The 15,456-nt window shown below is 42.0% G+C and overlaps 1 protein-coding gene across 5 annotated transcripts in view; it reads right to left on the bottom strand.

Moving 5' to 3' along the window:
• Positions 1-7,793, bottom strand: part of SH3D19 (SH3 domain containing 19) — a 163,578-nt gene extending 155,785 nt beyond the window's left edge. For 3 of the 5 annotated variants that reach the window (XM_072975785.1, XM_072975796.1, XM_072975786.1), the window contains exon 1: positions 7,414-7,793. In XM_072975785.1, coding sequence (XP_072831886.1) covers positions 7,414-7,525 — 112 coding nt within the window. In that variant the 5' untranslated portion in view covers positions 7,526-7,793. The remainder of the gene's footprint in view (positions 1-7,413) is intronic. The other 2 variants (XM_072975826.1, XM_072975811.1) reach the window with 2 other exon arrangements.
• Between the last annotated feature and the right edge of the window lie 7,663 nt (positions 7,794-15,456).

Here is a 15,456-nt window from a genome sequence, read left to right as displayed (position 1 = left end):
ACCGTACATCACACATGAGAACTTGAAGTTTATAAGCATGTTTTCCATAGTAAACTTGTAGAGAGTAGAATGAATAATTCCCTTTCAAAAGATGCACAAGTGGGGGGAGGGCTATAAGTTATTTGTCCAAGGTCACAGCACAATCAAGTACAAAAGAGCAACAGCAACCTATGTATCCTAAGGTAACCTCACGTTAACAAAATCCACGATAGCCTGGTGGTAGGAGAGAGAAACAAGACCAAGTTAGAATCTTTATCAGTCAGGACTTGCATTTGGCTGCTAGTTACAAAGACCTAAGATAACAGTGGCTGAAATAAGATAGGATTTTTCTCCAATAAAGGAGGAGGCAGGTAATCAAAAACTCATACGATGACTATATCCCATCCACTGAGATTCCATCCACTTTCCTGCTCCACCATTCTCAGTGCATGGCTTCCAACCTCAGGTTAACCTCATGACGCAAGTTGGTTGCCGTGAGATACACACCAGTGTTCCTGGTAGGAGGGGGAAGGAAGGTGATGAGGGCAAAGGGATAGTCTGTGCAGTTAAGTACCCTTTGAAGAAATTTCCTAGAAATGCTGCTCAACAACTTTTACTTGCATCTCATTAGCAGGCTAGGTGAAGCAGTTTCCTAGGCGGGTAGGGACATTGCCACATTCAGCAGTGCCGTTTCACTGACTAAGGAAGACAGGAATGAGTGTTGGGTAGGCAACTACAAGTCTGCCACTAGTGGCTGCCTAGGTACATGGCCCTGGGTAGATTATTCCCCGCTCTAGGCCTCAGATTTCTCATCTGTAAAATTGAAGGAAATCATCACACCTACCTCATGAGATTGCTATGAGGACTAAGTGAGAAAAATGCATGGAAAACAATTAGAATGCTACCGTGGGACCCAGGGCACAATAAATATTAACTCATTGTTATTGTTTGATGATCCCTGTCCAGTGCTTTTCCAAATTCTTCTCAGACACTACTTCCTCTCCATTTCTAAAATTGGAAGGGAATTCGTATTAGTACATGTTGATACTCTAGTGTGATTTGAGTTTTCATCAAAGGTCACCTCGAGCAGGATATGCATTTCATGCCCTTCCTTTCTAATTATGAAGAAAGTATGTGCCAGACTCAGCACACATCAGATATTCTGGACAGAATTAGGGTCGAGGAATTGAGCTTACATTCCCCAAAAGACAGAGTCTAAAAACAATCCCAGTGTAGATGTCTGGAGAGCCTGAAGAAACTAAGGTGAAAGTAAAAATCATCATCATCATCATCATCTTTCGTGTATAGAAGAAAATAAAAAAAATGTATGTAGATATACTATCCTCAAGAAGGTGGATCATAATTCCTCCCTTCTTAAGTGTGGGCTCCACATAGTCCCGTCCTTCACTTCCTGTGGTATGGAAGTGGGGGAGGTGTGCAGGGAGTCACCTGGAAGTAGAGGAACCTGCCAGACACACCTCGGCTAGGTGAGCAAGGTCAACATCAACAGTGATGAATGATGTTCCTGCTGTATACACTTAACATGTGGTAAAAATGGTACCTTACCTCCCAAACACCCATCACTCCAGCCTAAACATGAGGAAAACATCAGACAAATCCCCAAAGAATGACCCTCTACAAACTATCTGGTCAGTACTCCTCGGCGAGGTCAAGGCCCTCGAGAATAAGGAAAATGTGAGAAACCATCCCAGCCAAGAGGAGCCTGAGGAGACAGGACATCTACACGCAATGTGGTGCCCTGCATAGGGTCCTGCAAAGTAAGAAGATGAATTAGGTACAAACTCTGGTGATCTTAATGATAGGGGAATCTGAACGTGGGGTAGACGGGAAACACTGTACTATCGTCACATTTTTTCTGTACATCTAAAACTATCCTAAAAAACAAACTTTATTTTGAAATAGAAAACAATGGTTTACTGCCTGTGCACCTCTTCCCCTCTAGGCACCCATCCCCACCCAAAGGCAAGCTTGGAGCCCCTACGGCTGCTGGGGGACAGGAACCGATGTTCTACCTTCATATAAACAAGGAGCCAGCCTCCTTCCTCTCCAGCCTTAACCCTTTCCCATGCTCTGCAGCTACTAAACATATATTTACCTCTTGAATTTACTTGATAGCATTTTCCTCGTACCTCTGTTCACGTTCAGTATTATAAATCCCCTCAGAACATGTCCCATGCCTCCCACATTTAAAGTGGGGTATCAGTGGCGTGCCTACCTTGAAAGGCAGATCCTTGCAGGGCAACTTAACCTAATGTGACTGCCCTCTCCGGGTGAGGCAATGTCTTGAGCTTGACACCTTTGGCTTTTTCCTACCAATACAGTACTTCATAAGGGGCCTGGAGAACTCCCCCTAGATCTGACCTACACATTGGCAAACTTCTGTAAGCCAAGTTAGAAGTTATTTTTCCTCTCATCTCTTAGAATCATAAAATGTAAAGTTGGAAGTCTCATCCTTTCCATTAATAAGGCAAAAACTAAGGCCCAGAAAGATGTGGTAAACTGCTAGTTGCTGGAGGACAAAGCTAACTGAGAGAGACCCAACTGTTTAGAGGATTAGACTTTAAGTACCATTGAATGGAAAGCTGAAATGATCTGAGGGAAAACAGAATCGCCCCCAGAATGTAAGATGCCAATGCAGTTATAGAAGCACTGGATGAATCGTGTCAAAGTTAAAAAAAAAAAAAAGTAAAAAAATAAAGGGATGCACCCTGGTTAAAAATAGGATGTAGGACCATCAACTTACATTTGATTTGCTGAAACCACTGTGAGCACAACTGCTTATGTTACTAGAATGAGGTTTTCATTTGTGATGTTGAATAAAAGATAAACACCATGACAAGCCATGTTAAAACTGTCTGTGTGGTGCAAGGAATGTCAAATGAAGAACTAGTCTCAGTCTTTGGGGGTCTTGTAAGATTGACAGATTTCAGAAAAATGCATGAACTCCAAAGCAAAGCAACTACATTTGATTAGAAATGGTAAAGCAGTTTTACCCCCCTTTTCTTTGCCAACCTGAAATCCCATAACTGTTCCCAAACAGAGAAAAATGTAGACTCAACCAAGGGTCAGATAATTTAACAATAACAAAAATACACATACATAAATGCTAATTACTTTATAGGTAGTATTTACTACATGCCTAGCCATGTTCTAAAGGTATTACATATACTAATTCACTTAATGCTCAAACCCTAGGCAATAGGTTTTATTAATATTCCCATTTTACAAATAAAGAATGGATGCACAGAGAGGTTAGGTAACTTGTCTCAGGTCACACAGTAAGAGGTGAATCAAGACAGTCTGGTTCTCTCATGCTAAACTCCATTTGATAGTCATCATGGACTACTTCACATTATTATTTATTTCTTTAAAGTATATTTGTCTTATCTTTCCTAATTATACGACATGTTCTTTAAAAGCAGGGAACCAATTTGATGTATTTCCTTGTATTCCCTGTATTTTCTACACCATTTTGCATGCATCATGTTATTATGTTAGTTATCACGAGGTAGGTCTTAAAGAACTCGGTCAGTGCAGGATTTTTAAACAATATGTACATATGTCCACAATTTCTATTGGACTTAACTTTCTCAAAATAGATAAACTTTGTAATCCTAATACAAAAAACTGTAAGATGGTGGCCCAGAAAAAATTAATGCAGTCTTCAAAACTATATAACTTATAACACAGAGCCACAAACTCTGGGCCATATGACCAAGAAACTATAGTTTATGACTTGAAACACCCAATAGAAATAACAGAGGTGCAGCTATATCTGTCTGCGTTACTTTAGATTACGTCTTTTAACACTTCTGAGTCTCACTTTACTCTTTGAAATGGGGATAATAAAAATGTACCCTCTTCCCTCTCAGGTTGATGTAACAATCAAGTCCCATGAGGCTGTGAAAGCCCTTCCTATAGTAGAAAAGCACCAGATGAACATAAAGCATTTCTAAAATGTAACAAGCACCAAGTGGGTACAAATGAGTGGCACATTCGCAGCAACTAACTTTTATCAGTAGCCAGAGGGACAGCTTGGAAAAACATGGCTTTTCAGGCCACGCAGACCTGGATTCAATCCCCAACCTGCCATTTACTAGCTGAGGGATCTGGGGCAAGTGGCTTAAATATTCCTGAGCCTCACTCTTTTCAATTATAAAATAGAGAATATAATGCCTCCCTCATAGGGGATCACATGTAAGAAGTACCTAATTCATAGGGAACACAATGAATTTTATTCTGTGACCTCAGACTTGCAATATCAGTCATTTCCCTTGAAATATATTGGAGAAGTTATACCTGTCCTTCCAGAGTTTACCATAAAGACATCAACAGGTAGAAAGAATAAATGTATTTAGTATTTATTAAACCCTATGAAATGCCTACCACTCTTCCAGGTGACTAAGGGAGCCCTAGAATTTTGTATTCCCTGCCCTTTGGAGAAACAATATAAAAATGCTGCATGTCAGTCATAGGTTCTCAAACTCATTTGAGAATCCGAGGAAAGCGACGGCACCTCTCCTCAAAGAAAGCTACAAAACTTTTAGGAGACAGCACAGAAGATATAGGAGAATATCTTCATGCCCATGGGGTAGGAAATGTCTTCTTAACCAAGGGGGACAGTGAGGGGAAAAGTCACACTAACTATAAAGAAAAAGATTCATAAATATACCTATATTAAAATTAAGAATTTCCACATCAAAAGAAACCATAAACAAAATTTTTAAAATAAACCACAGAGTGGAAGATTTTGCAACACATGCAACCAATGAAAGCTGGGATTCCTGTGCAAATAAAGAGCAACAAAATCAATAAAAAATGATAAGCAAAAGTGGGATATATTCATACAATGAAAAGAAACTTTAGCTGCATATAACAATATGGATAAATCTTACAAACTTAATGTTGAGCAAAAAAAGCAGGACACTAAAGACTATATACAGAATGATTCCATGCATATGAAGTTGTAAAATATGTAAGGCTAAATAATATTGTATAGGGATACACATACGTATGCATATGCATACAGGTAAAACTGCACGGGTAAAATTGTGCATAAAAGCAAGGGGAAAAAAAGTGATTCCCTCATGGGGAAGGAAGAAGCCACGCCTGGGAGGGACTGAAGTTTACTTCTGTGAAAATGATAATATTCTATTGCTCAGCTTGGGCACAAGTTACATGAGTTTTATTTCATAATGTTCAGGTTTTATACACTCTCCTGAATGTACACTGCAAAATTAATCAATGCATTTCCACAAACACACCTCAATTTAGCAGGGAGAGGACTTCACAAACTCCCTCGGGTCCATAAACCCTAAGTTTATGGTGTCAAGCTATGTGAGAGCAAAGAAAAAGAAAATCTTCAGGTTATGAAGCGGTGGAGGAAGGAGGGAGCAGATGAGAACAGGAAACGTGAAAGATTAGAAAGATGTTAAAAAGAAGAAACATTAAGCCTCTGGGTCAGTTCATACTCTCTCACTTGGAGAGAGAACGTCTAGCTTGAACATAACTAACAAATGCCCAAGCTTGGTAAGGAATGCGATGGAGTCTGAAAAACACGGGAACTAATGAGGGGAAAGAGGAGCACAGCCAGCAAAGAAATGTAAACTATTAAATACTGTATCTCAAAAGAAAGAAGACCAACAGCGGCAAGTTTAACCCTCTGCCCACTCCATAAGATCTCCGTCCCTCACCACTTAACGGAGACAGGGTATATTAAACGGTCAGAGACTGCGAACATCAATTTCTGTGTGAAAAAGTATACTATGTCATGTTTCAGCAAAATATTATCACGGAGCCTGGAAAAGCTTCTGCTAGCGTGGGGAATTAAGGAACTGGTGAAAACAAGTTACAAAATGCCATTTCCACCAGCCTTGGAATAAATACACATATTGCAACTAAATGTTAAGTATATATCTGGATCATATCTAGTCTGACCTCTGGTAGACTTCTTCACAGTACAGTCCCTTGCAAAAGAGAGTGAAGCTTTTTGCTGCAGGTAATAGGAGACCAAGGTATGTTTAAATCAGTAATTCAATGAAGGAACATCTTTGTAAAGTTTTTTCATTGTATTCTTGCAAGAAATACTTACTCATGTCTACAAATAAATATGAGAGATTTATTTCATTAGGTCTTGGCTTACACTGAACAAATTTCATTGGTCTTGCCTTATGCGGAACAAAACTATCAAATTATCTTCAAAACAGTTGGTGTTCTTGTGGATAGTCAAATGCTTATTTTGATGGAAAGAGTAATGGGCAAAAGGCATTATTTTTAAAACTGCAAGACCTTACCAAGAGCATCAAATTGACTATTTTTTTCATGTTGCATTCAAACTCTTTCCTTTCATTCCATTTTCTACCCTCCATTGGTTCCCAACAGACCTATTGTCTTTAAATTCTCCAACTTTTTCTTAGGTTAAGGGAGCCACAGAGAAAAGATTGTCCCTGGCTTGATAAGTCGTTCGCTATTCTCCACTTTCTAAAGCGGTGTTAATAAATGTTCACATCTGAATCTGTCTCACTTCTCTATCGCCCTTTTGTTTGTCATCTCCGTAGGTTTGTTCTTCCCTCTTGTTTTCAATAACTGGCTTATCCAGTTGGAACCAAAGGCTGAAGAATTTCCTCTCTACTATGTTTAATTGAAAAGCTGCCCCGGAAAGAAGGAAGGGGTGTGGATTTACACTTATTCACTCTTCCCCTTATGTGCCAAACTATTGATCCGTGCCGCCTTTGTGCACCCCAAAGCACAAGATCATTAAAGTAGTTATAGGCCCAGAAATGATTCTCAGTCCAAAGGATGCGCCTTTTGGAATGAGATATTCTGGACCGGGGGTTGGGGGTGGGGTGGTGAGGTTGCCCACAAAATGACACTAAAGCAAGTTCTGTAGAAAACTGGTGAGCTCAGGCGATGGGGGGTTGGGAGGACTGTCGCAGGTCCGAAGTCCAAGAGGCACCGAACCCCGGCTGGACAATCAGCACGTGGTTCGACCTGGTTGCGAGAGCGCAGGCCGACCTATCGGGAGGGGGTATTCACCAGCCAGATGGCCAGACCCAGCGAACTCTCCACCGGCCTCTGACTCATCCAGAGATAAGTGACCACCCTGGCCACAAGTTCCAAGCCAGCAGCTCTTGGATTTAGTTTCCACGGAAAACGTGTAGTTTAGGCTCCAGGGTCACTAGCGGATAGAGACAGGTTTGAATTTCTTCGGGCTTGGCCCGAAAGTGAGGATGAGGATGGAAAAGCCACTCTCTCTCCCTCTTCGCCTCTGAGAATTGAAGGTGCGGGTGCCCTACGGGCCGGTGAGGGAGCCGCTGGCGTCCGGGGCAGGATCTGCGCGGCTCCGGGGCGCCCACCCCTGGGTCCCCGGGTCCCCGGCCCCCCCGACGCCCTCGCGCTGCCCGCGCCCCTCACCTGCGGCCGAGTGGCCCGAGAGCGCACGGCCCCGGGCGCGGCGCGGGCCCCCGAGCTCGCGGCGCTCGCGCAGCTCTTCGTCCTCGTCCTCCCGCCGCCGGCCCTCAGCCATGGGCGAGCTGCGGGCTCCGGCGCGCCGTCCGCCGGCACCGCTGTCCCGCGCCAGCAGCCTCCGGGCCTGGACCGCGGCCCCGGGGAGGCGGTGGCGGCGGCGGCGGCGGCGGCGGCGGAAGCGGCTACCTCCGCGGCTCCACCTGCAGCCCGCGGGGGAGCGGCGGGGCGCGGGCCGAGCCGGTCTCCCCGCCTCCTCGCGCGCCCCGGCGGCCGCCTTCTCCCCGCTCTCCCTCTCCCACTGTCTCCCCCTTCCTCTTCCCCTTCCCCTTCCCCGCCCCGCGGATTCGGAGCCAGGGATCGGGCGGGCTCCGGCCGGGCCGCGCCTCCTCGGGGAGGGGTTACCGGCCTCTGGGGCCGCCCCGCAGCCGCACACGCTGGAACCACCCGCTCCACCGAAACAAACGTGTACAAGATAAATAAACGGGATAGGAAGGGGGGAAAGAGGAGGCGGCCTGGCCTCTTCCTGCCCTTTCACATTATTCCGGTGTCAACAGGAAACCCATTTGCTTGACACTTAAACAAAAGGAGGAGGAGGAGGAACCTGCCTGTGGCCGGACTTGGGGAGATGGGGCAGCTGGGAGCCGCTGAACTTGGGAACAAACTTGGCTTGGAGTTTGGTGGCGCTTCAGCGTAAATCACAGGCTTTTTTTCTTTCTCCCTCTTCTCACCCTTTTAAATCGAGCCTCTGGGCAGAGCGCAAAGAATTTTTAGGGCAGTGACACTTCTCTGTATGACACTATAATTGTGGAGACATGTCGTTAAACGTTTGTCCAAACCTATAGAATATACAACAGGAAGAGTGAACCCTAATGTAAACTTACTGTAACTCTGGGCGATTATGATGTTTCCATGTAAATTCATCAGTTGTAACAAAGGTGGGGATGTTGATAATAGGGGAGGCTGGGCATGTGCGGGGGCAGGGAAATATGAAAAATCTCAATCTTCACTTGAATTTTGCTGTGAACCTGAAACTGCTCCAAAATACAAAGTCTAATTAAAAAAAAATATTTTTTTTAAATCGAGCCTCTCTGTATTCTAGTTGGTTTAGGGTTAGGAAATGGCCACCAACCCTAGAATAAGATGTATTTAAGTGTCCAGTACCTGATTATTTGTAGACAGGCGATTTGGTGAAGTGCCAAAGCACTGGCTCTGGAACCAGAACCTGTCATTTAAAGCACTTAGCTAAAGCTGAAAGGACTAGGGTAAGAGGGTTGTGATGCCTATCTGTATAGTACACACCTTAGGTTCCGCACTTGCTCATACACACGTTCACGCAGAGAAGGGCAGATTCCGAAATCTCAGAGAAAGGTATCCGAGCAGCAGGCAGAGACATTGCCTGGACATGAAGCCGTAGGAAACTCCCTGGTGGAATGAACAGGCCTTTATCTTCAGCCTCTTGCTCTATTTTTGAGAGCTTGTGAAGGCTCCTAATGTTCAGCATGTAAAAGAGAAAAAGAAAGGGAGAAAGGGGTCACTCAAAATAGAACCGCCTGCCATCCCTGCGAGCGGTCTCTTTGCCTTTTTGATAGCGGTTGTTGCGCCAGAGAAAATCTTTCTGCTTTTAGGTAGATAAGAGCTACCGTCGATTTTGTGGAATTGAGGTCAAATTCACAAGTGAAACCTTATTACTGAATAAGCAGTTAAATAAGTGGACATCTGGAGAACTTGAAGTTAAACTGGAAAGAAAAAAGTTCTGAAACTTCCGGGTCATTTTAAGCGGATTTGTCACGTATCTTTAAGTGAAAGCATATTTGTTACTTACCTTAGAGGATGAGGAATCATTTGGAAGCCCCCACCCTGCTAGCCACACAACTTCACAAAGCTGTTGGGGGTCAACCTCCACTATTCAGATTCTCAGTTTGAAAAGGGTGAAAAGTGTTCCAGACCTCCCATCTGATCCGACCTTTAGGAACTCACACCCTTCATTTGAGGTGTAGACTCAAACTCAGTTTCCGTTCAACAAACACTTATGTAACTATTTACAACAAATACCATACTAAGTACTGCTGAAGATTCAAAAGAAGGAAAGAAATATTTACTCTGGGTAAATGGTAGGTGTTTTCACATAATTTTCTCATTTTAAATGGACAAAACATATTTCCTGTCCTCTAGTGAAAAAGGAGTATCTATCCAGTTTACCACAACGCAAGGCAAAGTTTAGTAACTTCTATAATAAAGACAGACAAGAGTGCCAAGATAATTCAATGGAGAAAGATTTGTCTTCCCAAGTAGATATTCACATCCAAAAGAAAGAATTTGAACTGCTACTTTATGTCATATAAAAGAGTAACTCAAAATGGATCACAACTCTAAGTGTAAGAGCTAGAACTATAAAGCTCTTCAAAGAAAACTTCAAAGTAAATTAAGTTAAAAAGATTTAATCCTTAAATAGAATTAAACTATTGTGACCTTGTGTTAGGCAATAATTTCTTAGAGACCAAAACGTATAAGCGACAAAAGAAAAAATAAATTGGACCTCGCCAAAATTAAAAACTTTTGTATTTCACAGGACATCATCAAAAAGGTAAAAAGACAATCATCAAAATGTGAGAAAATATTTGTAAATCATATATCTGATAAGAGATATTCTGAATGTATAAAGAACTTACAACTCAACAAGAAAAAATTAGCCCAGTTTTTAAAATGATGTTCTCCAAAGAAGATATACAAATCGCCAATAGGAACATGAAAAGATGTTCAACATTATTAGTCATTAGAAACAAGTAAATTAAAACCTCAGTGAGATACCACTTAACATGTGCCAGGATGGCTAAGATAAAAAAGATAGCTGATCATAAGTATTGATAAGGATTTGGAGAAAATTCAACCCTCATATATGGCTGGTGGGAATGTAAAATGGTGCAACCACTTTGGAAAACAGTTTGGCACTTCCTCAAAAAGTTAAACACAGAGTTACCATATAACACAGCAATTCTACTCATAGGTATATACCCAAGAGAAATGAAAACACGTCCACACAAAAACTTGTACATGAATGCTATGACTGACATTATTTATAATAGTCAAAAAGTAGATATAACCAAATATTCATCAGTTGGTGAATGGATAATCAAAATATGACCTATGCACACAATGGAATATTATTTAGCCATAAAAGTGAATGAAGTACTGATACATGCTACAACGTGGATGAACCTTGAAAACATTACACTACATTTAAAAAGCCAGAGACAAAAGACTGCTATGATGTCTGATCCTGTTTATATGAAATGTCCATAACAGGTTAATCTATGGAGACAGGACACAGACTAGGGGTAGTTCTGGGCAGAGGAGAATGGGGAGTTACAATTAATAGGTTATAACATTTCTCTTTGAGTGATGAAAATATTATAAATCAGATATTGGTGATGGTTGTACAACTCTGAATATATTAAAGGATGAATTTTATGGTGTGTAATTGTGTATCAATAAAGCAGTTTTTTTTAAAAAAAACTATAACCCATTCATCATGAAACCAAGAAAACAAAGGGAGAGGACTGCATTCTGAAGTCATGATACTGAACTAGAGAAACCAGACAGGAGCAATAACAATTTAATCGTATGAAAGAAAATGAAAGGTGTGGCCAACTAGCAACTAAACAAATGTGTCAAAACACCCTACCCAGCCAAGTGACACAGCAAGAACCAAACCCATAGAAGGAAAAGGTTAAGAAACTCAGAATGAAAATCCACAGACCAAGAGTAGAACAAGATTTGCCTTTAAAGCTTCAAGGTATTACAGGGTTTTGGGGGTTTTTGTTTGTTTTTTGGTAAGAGGTATTGAAAAATAGCTCCCATTACAAAGGAAAATGTTCTTTTCTTCCCACTTCAGATATACAGCCTGAAACAAAATGATGTGAGAATAAAATATGACAAAAAATAAGAATATACATACATAGTGCAGTGCTTGACAAATTGAAGACAAAATAATATTTATTTAATGACTATGTGCATGCAATTCCTTTTTTTTTCCTACTAAATCACCAGATGGCATGAGTCTCAAATTTTTCAACTTAAATAATAAGTAACTACCTGGGATTAAAAAATTTATAACTGAAGACCTCAAAATAGAAAAAGCAAGGATAGACAGGAGTGTACAGGGGATTTTGAAAGTATAATATCTTCAAAGTTCTGTTTCTTAAAATATCTGAACCAAATAGGACAGAATTTTAAGATTTGTTAAAATAGAATGGTGGGTTCATGAGTGTCTGCTATGTTGTGCTCTTCTCTGTATTGTCTGTGTACTTTTAAATTTTCATTATTTTTTTAAAAAGAAGCAAAAAGCACAGTATAGTAGACTAAAATATCTATCGTTTCTGTTTGTCTAGTGCTCTTCACACCAGGGAATTCTCCCTGTGGTAGATAGCTTGCAAAAATGTCCCCATTTCTTTATCTTTCCCTCTACCTGCACACTTTGTAGTGTAACTTAGCATCTCTTCCAACAAGAGGTGGTTCCCTTCCCCATGAAGTTGGGCTGGCTTTGGGATTTGCTTAGGCCCATAGAATATGGCAGAATTGAATTCCAAGTCTAGACCTCAAGAGGCCTTTTTTGCTTCATTCAGTTTGTTCTATTGGAAGCCTTCCACCACCATGTACACAAATCAAGGTGAGACCAGCAGACAATGAGACAATCTTTGAAGGAAAGACCAGTTGTCCCCATTGAGACACGCCCATAGCCAGCCAACCCCCGAATGTGTGAAAGGACCCAGTCAAGACTGCACAACTGCTTATCTGACCAACAGCTGACTGCAGACACAGAAGTGACCCAGCTAAGACCAAAACTGCTGCCCAGCTGGACTCTGAACTCATAAGCAGTAAGAAATGCTTCATGTTTTATGCCCCTGAGGTTTTGTGATTGGTTGTTATGCAGCATGTGCTGGCTTTGGATACCTGGGGAATCCACTGCTGAAACAGAGGTGCAAAAAGTATATCAGAGCATCACACATCTGAAAGGAACAGGAGAGACAGAAATATTGATCAAGGGGAACTGTCGTACCTCTGTGCAGACCTGACAAAGCCTCTGCTGGTTGGGTGGTGTAAATCGCTGGGCCCTTGAGTCACCACCTTACTTAGTCATTGGCTCAGGCTGCTTGAAAGCTGAGGCAGACACTGAAGGAGCTACTGTTGGCTTACCACATTCCTTGTAATTGGGCAGCAAGAGCTTTCTAGAAGGGAGCGGCACACCTCTGTTTCTGCCACAGTGTGGTCCTTGCACCATGCAAATCCTCTCCGTACACGTTCAGCTCAGGTTACCCTCTGTCACTGCAGTTGGTTCCGAGCCTTCACTAATACTCAGAGCCTCCTTTCTCCACCATCCATTCTCAACTCCTCTTGCCCTCAGCTACCACCTCTGCTGGTCTTGGTGGCATGACCCACATTTTCATTTCTCACCTATCTTAGCCCCAGGAATCACATCCTTCTCAGGCAGGGTTGCTTCACTTGTCTGTTCAACAGTTACGATTGATCAGAGGAGAATCAGGAACCAAGGAGCACCCAGGTGAGTCATCTGAGTTATGTACCTATGCCTCCCTGTTCCCACTGCATGAAATCAACCTTACCTCCCGCTGTTCATCTGAATGAATTACCCCTGCCAAGATAATCACTCTTCTTACCTGCTGGTCCCTGGCCCCAGAGAGCTCAAAGTGCCCCGATGGCAGCCATAGTTTGTAATTCAACTGGACCCTTGCCATGTCCTCTTGTGAGAACATGTCCCCATTGACAATAAGAACCTCTAATACTATACAGCCCAAGAAGCATAACTCAGTAGGTCATTGGGAGTGGTAGTCAGTGGGGCCACTCCTGCTTCTACTCAGTTCCAGATTCATATATTCTTCTGATTAAAGATATACCACCATAAAAAGAAGAATCCCTGATACAATGTGTACTGCATTCTGGAGGATTTAGCCCCATCTTCACAAGGTATTGCCTCCAACTTTGTTCTTCAGCTATGCCGTCTTTCAGCAAAAATATATATATGAATATACATGAAACTAGAGGTAAGAAGCATAATATGTAATATATAAGAGCTTTTTAAATTAAGTACTATTTCATCCATCAAAAACAAATCCATAAAGTATATGAGCATAAAATTCAAATCTCCCAAAATCACATTCATGGAACAAGCGATTATTATTAGTCCCTCTCTTCAAATAAAAATGAAGCCTGTATTGCAAAATCAAGACCAGGGTTCTCAGGAGCTGTAGCTTCAGGTTCAAAATATAATAAAATACATGGAAGTGTCAAAAATGAGAATTAATTTCCTGGTGGAAGAACATTTTTATTCAAACTCTTGACACATCTGCAAAAGAAAAATGTTAGTGGTTTATATATAATGACCTACAGCGTCTAATGTCCTTGGGCCAGGTCAAGCTGTAATCTTTTTCCTTTGCTCCTTCTTTCTCTTTATTCCTGTCCACATTTTGACTTTTCAAAAATATCACCTTTCCCTCCTCTTTCCTTCTTTCTTTCAGTTTGTCTACATTTCTTTCACTTTTTTCTCCTCAGAACTCTCTTTGGTTTTCTTCACTGCTGTGTGCCTCGGTTTTCTCATCTCTAAAACAGGAATAATCATCATCATCACCATCATCATCATCATCAACTATCGCATGAGGGAGCTGTGAAGATTAAAATGAGCTAATACATTATGTTAGGTGGCTGGGGCTAGCATAACAAAGTAACACCGACTGAGAAGTTTAAATAACACAAAGGTGTTGTCTCACAGTTCTGGAGGCTGGAAGTCCAAGATCAACTTGTTGGAAGGGTCAGACTCCCCCTGGAAGCCCTAGGGAAAAATCTTTTCAAGACTTCTTTTCTTATTTTAGGCAGTTCTTTGGCTTGTGCAGCAAAACTTCAGTCTTCACATGGTATTCTCCCTGTGTGCGTGTTCTGTGTCCAAACTTCCCCTTTTTATAAGGACACTAGTCATATTGGATTAGAGGCTCACCCTCCTCCAGTGTGACCTGATCTTAACTAGTTACATCTGCAGCAACTCTATTCCCAGATAAGGTCACATTCTGAGGTCCTGGGGCTTTAACATAGGATTTAGGGGCAGAGAACATACTTCAACTCATAACACATATGTAAAGCACTTAAAAGGATATATTTGCTTTTTAAGTATTTGCTATTATAATTACATGTGTGGAGAACTGTACTGAGGTTGTAACAGTGAATCAGGCACATGTCTGTCACTCAAGGAGCTCATAGCATGATAAGATCCATGGTAGAGGCGATGTAGGGTGACTATTGTCCCAGTTAGCTTGCCCATGACTGGGGGCTGGGGGTGTGGGATGATATTCCTGGGACTTTTAGTGCAAACACCAGGAAGATCCGGGGCAAATCAGGCCAAGTCAGTCACTCTAGATATGAACAAGATGGGAGGATAGAGGATCCAAGAGGAAACAGAAGAGGCAAAGCTTGCACCCCTTCCCCCCAATATCTGTTATCTCCTTGGCATTTGGTAGTCAAGAACAAGATCTACATTCTCCAGTGTCCAATGGCACTAGGCACAGCCATGTGACCAGATTCTGGCCAATGGGAAATGGTGTGCATAACTTTAAAGAAATATATTAAAGGGAAGGGACATGCTCTTCTTCACACCTTGTCTTTGTTGACTAGAATTTGTGAAATAGGAAAGGAGGGCACAGCCATTAAAGAAATGACGTGGTAATTAGCACTAAGATGGCAGAGAATTCAACTCAAAGTAGACCCTGAGGCCCAAGATGGAGGGAAATTTGACTTCCAGTACACCTTGAGCTTCATTATATACTCATTGTAATATGTTAGCATGGTAAATGACACTTCCAAGGCTGACCATAAAAGGTCAAAAAGAGGGCAGTGGCCCCATTCCTGGGGATCCCAGCTCCTTCCTCAAAGTAGTTGGAATAATCCTCCCACTTGTTAGCTTACGAAATCACCAAGCCCATAAAACCT

Source organism: Vicugna pacos, chromosome 2 (genome assembly GCF_048564905.1).
Source record: "Vicugna pacos chromosome 2, VicPac4, whole genome shotgun sequence".
NCBI lineage: Eukaryota > Metazoa > Chordata > Mammalia > Artiodactyla > Camelidae > Vicugna > Vicugna pacos.
Note: the sequence above shows the minus strand (reverse complement) of the source record. Positions and strands in the feature narration are given on the sequence as shown.